The 11644-nt window shown below is 31.4% G+C and overlaps 1 protein-coding gene across 1 annotated transcript in view; it reads right to left on the bottom strand.

The window, feature by feature from the left end:
- DNAJC1 (DnaJ heat shock protein family (Hsp40) member C1) overlaps positions 1-11644 on the bottom strand; it is a 215946-nt gene that overhangs the window by 135034 nt on the left and 69268 nt on the right. The window contains exons 4-6 of the mRNA XM_032880835.1: positions 9193-9358; positions 8215-8312; positions 7123-7216 (exon numbers count right to left, since the gene is read on the bottom strand). Of these exons, the coding sequence (XP_032736726.1) occupies positions 7123-7216; positions 8215-8312; positions 9193-9358 (358 nt within the window). The remainder of the gene's footprint in view (positions 1-7122; positions 7217-8214; positions 8313-9192; positions 9359-11644) is intronic.

Below are 11644 nucleotides of genomic sequence, written 5' to 3'. Positions count from 1 at the left end.
CCTTACTATAATACAAATAATAAGTGCTATGAAGTTAATAGAATATGTAACGGGAGGTTTTCAATTGGACTGATCAGGAAAGGCTTCCTAATGATGATAACCATTTATGTAACCCTTGAAGATGTAATATTTCCAAGAGTAGTGAGTTATTAGATGGAGGATATCTGTATCAAAAGCTTTTCTTTCTTTTTTTTTTTAAAAGCTTTTAACATTATTGACATGGTTCATTTAAGTGATAACATGCTGAGCTGGTACTGTTTGCTGTGTTTCAGTTTACTTTTACTTTTCCATATAAAGTTCAAAATATTAAACAACTGAAGGAAAACTTAGGAAAGAAGGGCGTTGATCTAGAGTGGTATAAGCAGTGAATTGCTACCTATCACCTATTCTACAGGAATAAGGAACATGGAAGAGCTCTGAGGACAGGCAACTACAAAAGAGATGAAGGATGTTCCATTTCTTTTTTTGATTGTTGGACAGCACAAATCTCCTTTGTTTGAAGCTTACATAAAACCTTTAATGTAGAAAAATACCGGAGGTACATTTCTAAAAATCTGCCCACACAGTTATTTACTCCATATCAAGTTTTGTTCTCCCACTGGCTTACACCCTACCCTCAGAATTACAAATAATGTGTAATAAAATTACAATGAGGAACACAGGAAAAAATTTTAAATTGTAGACTTTGAATACAATTTTTAAAATTTTTGTATAAACATTGAATTCACAAAAAACTCATAAAATAAAATATAAAATAAAATAAAATAAAATAAAAATGAAAGAAAAACCCAGAAGCTATGCCTTCCTCTCCCTGAGTCAGTGGTATTCAAGAAGATATAAGGCCTACGAACTACTTTTTCCACTTGGGCTAAGAAATTGAAGAGATTATAGAAGTCATCTACTCAGCTCCAACTCAATGCAAGAATCCTTCTATAACTTTTATAATAATCAGAACCAGTCTAAATACTCTGGTAGGGAGTATTTAGTAGTTACCTAGCTAGTTATCCCACTAGTGGGAAAGTTTATTCTTTCTCAGCTTTTATATATCTCATATTTCAACATTTATTTTCATTTGCTTTAAGTTTCATTTCTACCATTTAGTAGTTGGGTCACTTGGAGCAAACTGCCTCACCAATCTGAGTCTTCAGTATTTTTTATCTATAAAATATGGAATCAATGAGATTGTAGATCTCTAACATCTTACCTAACATTTTGTGTTTTTTAAAATCTTTTCTACATCTAGCAAAAGCCTAAAAACTCAACTTTATATTCTGTCTTTGGACCTTCGACTACTTGCATCTTACGCCCCCCTTTCAGAGGGCAGAAGGAATGGATTCTTTGTGTTCTTGTTGGGAGGTGTTTCCAATTTTCTTTCTCTCTCTTTCTATAGCAGTAGAGTTTCAGCTTTACAAAAATTCAGACACACTTTCCCATCTCTTTTCATTTGTTTGCATACTGCCTACATAAAGTATGTTTGCAAAATTTTTTAGAAAGTTCTTAAAAGTAAACTTTTTCGTCCCTTGGAGAAACTGTGTTTAACTCTGCATAGGAGAACAGGCAACTCAGCTTGCTACAATTGCCTCAAAGACTTTTAGAAGCCTTTTTTCACTGCTAATTAGCTGTGAATGTTTTGTTTATTTGGTTTCTGACAGAGCCCCAGCAAGCAGAAGCAAAGGGGCTAGAAAGGAAGGGCCCTGACTGTACAGTGGGTGACCTCCAGGCTTGTCTACAGTTGTAGTATCCATGGGAGAAGCTTCTTGGGAGGGAGGATGCCTCCATTTGCAGATGGTTCTATAAAGTATAATTTCCCTTTACTCTCTTAGGCAAATTTTATTTTATTTTTTAAAGCAAAGCCACAGCACTGTGGAGAAGATTCCTCTATTTTCTCAGACACTACTCCTAAGCAACCTACAAATCCTGATAGTGGCGTTGCTATGCATGCTGGAAATTTCCTACAGTAATTTTTAGTCTGACTGTATTCACAAAAGATCAGCTTGGTAGTGAGAAAAGATGGGCCTGGGACTAAACAATGGGAAAAATGTACAACTTTAGGCAATGTACACATAAAGGAATTTTATATTTTACAAATTAATGTAACTAAGAAATGTAACACAGCAGGTAGAGAGAAACTTGAATGTTGAATTCCCACAGAATCAAACAAACTATTAAGCACATCAATTCTGAATACCTAAGATCTATTTCATCTCAGAAAGTATAGAGAACTATCACTTAGGATCTATGGCACTTACTGATTTTATATATGAGAAATTGGTGGTATTACCAATCTAAATTATTAGGGGCCCAAATATATGAGACTCCAACACAGATAGGCAGTGACAAAAATAAACTAAGTTATAAGGGTTAAACTGAAAATATGCACATAGTATATTTCAATAATTGTTTGCTACTTTTATTGTTATGAATATGTTTCAGAACATATATGATAAATTAAAAAATATCCCAGAAGGGCATTTTGGAGGCTAGAAAATTTTCTTGGGATTATAGGTTGAAATTAGCCAACAGAGAAGACTTGTTTAGTGAGATTCCAAGAGAATGTGTATTCCCTTTGAAACTACCATGAGAACAGAAACAGACTAGTAAGATATAAGTATCACTATGGCTAAACTTTTCATGTTAAAATTAAATTCTAGGCTCAAAGTATATGATGCCTCTTTTGATATAGTCCAAGTTCCTTGTTATATTCTAGTTCACATTCCATGTCTTCTGATCATTCCACTTGCTTTCTGCACTAAACATATTTTCTCAAGTTTTCCTAACTTCTCTGCATATAGTCATGCATTTAACTCTTCTCTAATCTTCTCTCATCGCTCTATGCACATGCTAACCTTCCTTCTACTCATCAATTTACAAACACTCTCTACATTTCTTTCTTTGGTTTCTCATCTGACTTTCTACTTTTCTGCATATGTGAGTACAAGAATGATGTGAAATATACATTTTGCTAAATACATCCACCTCTACTTGGATATTTTCTAATCTGGGAAATGTTTGATATCTATTTAACATTATCAAATATTTTATATGTATCAAGTATAATAGTTTTTAGTTTTCTGATCTCACTCTCACCTATCAATTCTTATAATTTTCCCATTATCTTTTTCAGAACAAAGGAAAGGGGGGAAAAACAACAACAACAACCCAGAGCTAGAGGTAATAAGGACCTTCTTGAAAAGCAAAGGAAGCTGTCAAAGATATACCTTTATCTCTATCCAGTCTGATCACAGAACAACTTTGGGTCTTTTCTGCCCACTATGCACTATAACTTTTCCACTAGTAACATTATGTATGTGTCTTTGACAGATGTGTGGGATGGAAATACATTGCTGTCTAATCAATAAACTTTATTCTGTCTAAATGGCCTTTATAGATTCCCCATATCAGATTTATCTATTAGAGTATAAATTCCTGATATACAGTTTGGAGAGTTGGAATATTGGCTTAGAAGACAGTAATGGGCTATGTGATATCTTCTTTTTTCAATAAAAAGCAGTTGTATAATGTTTTTCTTAGGTCTCTTTCAACCTCAATCTCAACCTCAACCCAGAATGATTTTATGGGAATTACTGTATCTGTGAAATTATTTTTGCATACTACCCTGTACACAAAGTGGGCACTCAACTGTCAATGGTCTATTCATCATTCAAGACTCAATTCAAGTGACTCTTCTTTGTAGTTTTCCTTGGTCATGCTATATGGAGACAATCTTACTTGTCTGATCATCTACAGAAGTCTTTTATTTATATTACATATGTGAAGCTTATATACCATACTGTATTACAATTATTTTAATTCATGTATTATAATCTCTACATGACCATAAGGTCCCAGAAGGCATATTCATCTCCATGGCCCCTTAAGAGTGCCTTGTTCTGACATGTTTAATAAATTTTTACTGAATTGTCTAACCTACTTATCTAAATATATAACTTAGAAAAAGCTTTACACATCAAATACTGATGTAAATATTGTAATGTGTAATTTTTTGTGGGAAGGATAGAAAATAATTTAGATAAGTTAATCAGGTTATAAGAAGTTTTCTTAGGGATCTTAGATGCCCAGTAATAAACAGTGAACTTAGGAGCATAAGCTGAACCAGAACTGCCAGTTTTCCAACTCCCACTGGATAACCATTCATGTATATGAAGTACAATAAAGGAATGGGTATTTAGAGGAAGAATAGGAGGAAAGAAGTTAGAGATGAACAGCTGTTGATATGATAAGGAAAACTTTAAGTATGGATCTGGCTAGTGTAAAGGCCATTTGCTAGAAGTCTCTGAGTCTCCCTTTGGACCCTCCTTCTTATCCAATAGCTCTAAATACTTACACAGAATCCTTGCAGACCAGTTTTAATGAATTTTACGAAGTCAAGGATTCACAGACAGAAGTAAAATTCTCTTAACTGATATCTGCTTAACTAACTTATTGCATGCTTATGGGAGCTGGATGTATCGATTAATACTTGTTATTGTAATTATATGATTCAATTTAAGTGTTATATAAAAAAGGTGAAAAGTAAGTAGAAAAATAGAGTTGTTTCTATGAATACCAAGTAGATGCTTTGGGAAGCTCAATAAAAGAGTTGCTGAAAATACTGTTAACTACATATAAGTCTGTCAATTATGAAAGACAGGGGAAATCATAAAAATCTATAAGGATTATACAATTATATTGCTTTGCAAGAGTCTAGTTTAACTCTTCTTTAAGAAATCAAGTGGAAGTTTGCCCCTAAAGAAACCAAGATTATAGATGTGGTATACACAAGGAAAAACAAAACAATGGCACTATATCACAAGAGTGGTGAATAAATGTCAAGTACATGCTTAAAACATTTAACGTCATCTGTATCATTTTTTTTTTAATACTTAGAGCTCTAGTAGGGCTCTTTTTTGACTACTGCACCAATTACCAACCTAGACTGCTTTAGGTAAGGAGGGCTTCTCAATTTCATAAGTATCTTATTTGAGACATCAACACATCAAAGCTTTAGTATTGTGGGTAAGGCATATGTACTCACATTATACAATTTTATGGGTGATAAATTAATGCAAAGTTTACAGTAGACTGAAGAAAAAAAAAGCAGAAAACATCTAATCCTAACAGCAACTACTCAGTACTGCTTTGCTCAAGCTTTCCGTTTATCAATCTGCAATACTTTCACTTTCACAGTTTGTATCAGTCTACTGTATTACATTTTTTTTTTCACATTCACTAACGAAATAAAGAATCTTATGTCCCCAAAGCAGAATTAAAATACCAAGTATTTGCTTTAAAAAAGGAGAATTATCTTATTTTTATTCTTGGAATGAATTTATCAGAAAGAAAAAATTAGAACAAAATTTAAACGTGAGATTTACAAAGATTTTAAAAACCTAATGCCTAGTATCTCAAAACTGAAAGCAACAGGTATCACCAAGTAAGTAAAAACTTTAAAATGCAAACTGATCCTACAGTTTAAGAAAGCAGAGTTTCTAAAGAGATTAATTTTTTTTGGTAAAATTCCTAATTTCTGTAACTATAAAAAAAAGGTATGGTGAGGCAACACCATCTGTTAGCTCTAGATACCATGAGGAGATAATTAAAATAATAACTTATAAATCAAAGCCCTCTTAATACATTGGTTCTGTTTTTATGAATCACTCTGCATACTAACCAGGAAATGTTAATTTTACCAAGTAAATGTTGTTTCAAATGGCTTAGTTTAAAATTACAAAGAAATGTTTCAACTAACATTTTATGTGATATTTTATTTACTCTGCCTCATGACTATAAATTCATCTACACTCTGGTTTGCTTATTGCAGATTCTAAAGCAAAAAACCCCCAAAATCAAAAACCACACTTAAAAAAACATGAAAATATATGTCCTAAAATATTTTTTGGTCACATTCTCTCATACATACACTGTTATGGTAAATATACTTTACCTCTCTCTTATTAAGACACATACATAGCATATAAGGATTTTGGGTTTTTATCCAAATAAGTAAGATAATATGCTAAACAACTTATAAACAAAAGCTTTTAAAGTACCCACATACTGTAATTTTCTCTATTAGCTATAAACAAAATATATGATTCTGTAAGCAATAACTATTAGGATGAACTATTTTGATGGAAGGTTGGTAAATAATTTCGCAAAGTTTAGAAAGAAACACACTAGCAATTTTAATTTCATTTTCTCCTCTAATATAAAATTTTTATTGTAAGAGTAAGAAAGAGAATAAAATGCAGAAGTTGGAGTGATTCATTTCCTTAAATGATTAGGAAGAACAGTTCTGATATGTGAAAAGAAGTAGGTAGGACTGGGTAGGAATTATCTCTCTTTTTTTTTTTTCCTAAACATTTTCTGAAATGAAATACTTCCTCCCCAAAATTAAAACTTAACCTCAAAATTTGTACACCCAAACTATTATTATTACATATACTTTTAAATGTTATGTTTATGTGTTGGGAATTTTCTAACCAGATGTAATAATTAAAATTAGCAAAGCAATAATTTAATAAAATCTACTTTGGTATGCTGAATATTGAAAAAATAAGAGAATTACCATAATAATATGATACAGATCCACATTCTATTGTTTGATCAAGACCGACTAGCAACAGAAACTGAGTACCAATATAAGATAAAATATCTCCTCTTCAAGTCACAAATAAAATGGAAAGCAATATATATTTTTGCATAATTATACAAATGTTCATGTAAAGTTTTTTTTTTTTTAATACTGTCTTCTTAAATGCATTAAAATAATAGGTGACTGGCTATTTAAGTCTTGTTCTTATTTTCTGGATATGCCTTAAATGATGACAGTGAATTAAATTTTTATTGCTCTTATATCTGTCTTAATGATAGTATTTTTTTCCTTTTTCTGATGTCTTGGAATTCTAAGGTGTTCTAAAAGCAATGTAAGAGACAGTTACAGGAAAAGATACCTAAATAATTTTAGAACTATTCTAAATAGATTTACACTTCTATCAATTCAATCACCATTATACAGTGGGTGCTTTATATCAGCACTCAGATAGCAGACATGGGCACAAATTATTTCATGAATAATTAAAATCAAAGTATATAATATTATATGAGAGAGGTATACTTTACCTGGATTAGATGAGGCAATGCTTTTAGTGTAAGGCAAAACCAAATTCCCAGCTTGCATGGAAGCAAATCATGCCACTGTGGTTTTGTCAGTAATCTAAAGGGAAAACACAAAAACAAAACAAAGAAGCAAAATATAGAAAGAATGTTGGGAGACAAATATTCTTATAAAGATCATGAATTCTTTCATGAATTATGAAATGAATACCTGTTTCAACAAAAGTAGGAGGAAATTTTTCAATGTAATACTTATGACCGTTATCACTACATTTGATGTAGCCTATCATGAAGTACATTAGTACTTACACATAAGTGCATTGGTACATATAGAAACTAAGAGAATTTAGGCAAGATTGGTGGGAAGGAGACTCCTAGACAAGTTATAAAGCTGAAGAAACAAAAGCCCTCTTTCTAACCTGGACTTTTCATCAGTTCTGCAAAATGAATTCTTAAACCTTATGATTACTTCAGCTATAAAAGACTAAGCGTCACCAGAGTGTTCCCAAGTGCTGACAACCAGATATGAAGACTGTAGTATAAACAAACCAATACATAAAAATTAATGTCATTTGCAGTTCACTGAAGCATTACTCACTGATGTCATCAGAACAGAAGACAGGCAGAATAGTCTCTGATCTCCATCTCACATTGATCCAGTTCCTGCCCTGCTGTGTGAACTATTTAAACCCTTTATTTCTTTTTATGAATCGATATTAGAAATGGTATCTTTTTGAGTGTACTGCATATCACTGCCTTTCTACATATTGTCACATCTGAGCTAAACACTAAAGTGATAGATTTTTTTTCTAGGAATACTTTATTTCTAAAGTTCAGTATAAAAATTTCACAATGACAAGAATTTGGGAGTTTGATTATTTAAACATATATTTACACTTTCCAAGAGAAAAAAGCCTGTGGAACTTTTGCCTAAGATTAGGACTTGTCTCATAAACTATGGCACAGTACTAATCTTTCAAAAAACCTACTACAGATGTAAGTATTACATATCTGAAATGAATATATATATATTAAGTTGAATCATATCAAAGACATTTTAAAAGTTTCAAATTACAAAATATTTTTATATGCTCCCACCTTTCATTTTTTTCTGAAGCACCAAGTTTTGATACATCCACACTCTTGCTGCCTGTCTTTTTTTTCTTTTCTCTTTTTTTTCTACTAAGCAGTTCATCCTTAATGTGGAAAGAATTATGGTTACAGGTTATCATTAACATGTACTCTTCAAATGTTATCAAGAGTCTTCTGTGAAGGGTAAACATTATAGAAGAACATTTATGCAAATGTATGTAGGGTCCAACATGATTAAGTAAAATCATCAATCTTTAACAATAACTGTTGCCATGGCATCCAGTTCTTAAACACACATGAAGTTCAGCACTGTCAGTCATGTGTATCTCCATAGCAATCAAAGTTTTCTAAGAGGAGAAAGCATTCAACTTACTTTTTCTCATTCATCCAACTTTAATAATGTCACTTCAAAAAGAATGAGTAAACAGATGCTAATTTATTAATACTGATAAATATGTTTGATTATCTTTAGCACATAAATAAAAGTTCAGAGCTGAATAAACTATGTAATGGTATGTTAAAATAAGAAAAGTGTGATGTTTTAATCAACTGATCTCTGAAATTATAAAATTATACTCACTTCAAGTCATATATTTAAAACCTTTAAAGTAAACATTCTTTATATAAAAGGCTATAACACAAAAATTTCTAAAAATCATTTTTACATAAAAAATATTTCTGTTTGGAAGGTGACAAGAAAGAAAACATGGCTGTACCTTTTAACTTTCAGCTAGATATTTGGGCCTTCACAAAATTTTATGACAAACTCAAATGCCGCATTTTTTAAAAAGAAGATTTTTTTCTTATGTCATGGGTTCTTCTTTACTTAGAAACACATTGAACAGTAAATACTGAGTAAAAAACTTTTAGGATAAGAAGTATATATAGGAAAATTGAAACTTCTATCAGTTGAAAAATAAAAATGTCTGAAATTCCATTTAAAATTAAGGAGGCTAGATCATTTGATTTATTACCAATACTTACCAGTTGTTTTTCCAGGTAGATTGACCAAACCACAGCATAATGACCCACCGTGAGAATAATGAACAAAAGTAATGCCAGCTCAGCATTGCTCATTTTTCTCACCCGCCTGTAGTAGAATACAGGCTGTCGCCAATCTGGAAGTCCATTGATCAGAATATCATCATACCTACAGTAGCAAATACAACAGTTTTTCATGGGGAGTTTAAAATAAAAGCAAAAAAATTAATTCATGCCTATACTTAAGAATAGGAAAAAGAAAAGAATTTTCTCCAAAATATATAAAATTAATGTAGATTATTAGCATTACAATGGCCTATAAATTCAAAACACAGCATATAGTACAGTCACAGACAACCTCCAGAAAGATACACAATAATATACTGTGGATACTAGACCTGTGTTTTACAGCACACCAATGACGTGACTTCTGGAATGACATCTAAACTAACGAGACATATAGTCTACTTCTCTATCACAGCCTGCAGTAAAGACCCTACCACAGAAGTCAGCAACAAAAGGAAAGATCTTAACGGAAGAAAAATCAAGATAAGAGGCTCTTTGTTACCATGAATTATATATTAATTGAACCAAATTCAGGATGAATTTTCTAGTCTGTGCTATTATTTCCAACCCTGTACTATAGTTTAAGGTTGAAATATTTATATATACTATTTTATCAAAGCTTCTTCATGATTTGAAGCCTATGAGTACCTTTTAATTTTGTATTGCTCAAATTCCTTTAAAGAATAAAGTTTCCAAATTAAAAAGAGATGGGAAACAACCAGTGTTATGTCAGATTTCTCAATAAAACTGTTTATTTGTAAACATTTAAGTGGCAATTTCCTCATTTTTGGCTTTGCTGGAAGGAAAAAACATAACAAATAAAAGCTTTTCTAGTAATACATTTTAAATCAGCTTTCTTTAGAATAAAATTTCAACTGAATTGAAATTTACCTGTCAGACCACTACAAAGATAAATATTTTTAAGGTTAAAAATCAGGAGTAACATTTATGATTGTAAAACTCAAAATGGTCACACACAAACACTGTATGTTCAAAACACACAACCTGTTAATCTTAATTGAACACAACTCATTAAATATTCTAATCACACTATTTCTCGAATTAAATCTTCACTGAAAGGCCTAATTTGGTGCAACACATTGACCAAAATATTTTAATTAAAAATATTCTGAGTTAGTCGCAGGCCTAATTACAGGAATAGAAATAGGGCCTATATTGTCAGGCAGGTCAGTAGAACTCAGTAGTAGGTTTTTCTCAAGTAAATTGACCGATCTAGGAATAATAGCGCAGCTGCTAAACTGCCAGTCTTGACATGTAAATCAATTTAAATGCAACAACTGCAGTAGCTACTTTGATAGTTATTAAATTGATACCTTGGAGATATGCTTAAAAAAAAATAAGCACAGGATTTATTATAGGCAACTTCTTTTTTCAGTAGAAAAATATTGGTTACAAATTTGAAATATATTTTATTAGCAAATCTGGAAAACCTAACATTTAGATCAACTTAGATTATTAATAATGGCAGATCAGAATAACCAGTGTTCAAAGCAGAAGACATTAATTAGTACTAAACTCTTAAAAAGGCAATGTGTAGTGTACAATAGTGTACAAATTAAAATATGGATGTATAGTAGCCGGATGACAAAATTGATGTTAAATATTCTCCTTTTTAAATATGCAGAGCAATTCTTGAACACTATAATATCAAGATAAAATAATAAGATTTCATCAAAAACTATCATTCCTGCCCTCAAAAGTTTGTTTAAATTTATCTTTGTATAAACTGACTCAGTTTAAATTAGAAATGGATTGGCAAAAAGGTTTCAGGATTACATTTGAATGAAGGCCAATGAAGGTTAAATTCTGAATTTATTCTAAATCTATATTCTACTCCAGATTTGTTCATGGAAAAAGAAGTGAATATAAAAATCACTATTTTCAGCTTATCCGTCCGATGAATTAACTTCATGTAAAGTGGTAATTAACAAAGAACATCTAAGGAAATGGTGACAATTCCCTAAGAGCATTAATAAGTATTAAATTTGTTTTAGATCTAAACTGTATTGGAAGAAAACAACTAAACTCATAGCTATGAATCTTATCCCACATATTTTATCACTATCATTGTTGAAATGCTATGTATGTATTAATAGCTACTTTTTTCTACCCCACATACAAGTTGTGTTTAGTGTACAGCCAAATTCAAGACAGCAAAACCTCATGCACTGAACACATTAAACAGAACCAGATATTTACTAAGCTATGTTTGCCACTCTAAACAACAGTCTCCAAGGATTAAGCTTAGAATCAATGCTCTATTGATTTTACTATCAATGAACATTATGGCTCATACGACTGGCCATTTTGAGGGAAGATAGCTTCTATTATAGTTCGCTTTTAAAGAAAATATGCTGTTAAAGATAAA

The sequence above is a fragment of the Lontra canadensis genome, unplaced genomic scaffold, assembly GCF_010015895.1.
Source record: "Lontra canadensis isolate GAN:19392208 unplaced genomic scaffold, GSC_riverotter_1.0 scaffold72, whole genome shotgun sequence".
Taxonomy (NCBI): Eukaryota; Metazoa; Chordata; class Mammalia; order Carnivora; family Mustelidae; genus Lontra; species Lontra canadensis.
This window is presented reverse-complemented; position numbering and strand designations above follow the sequence as displayed.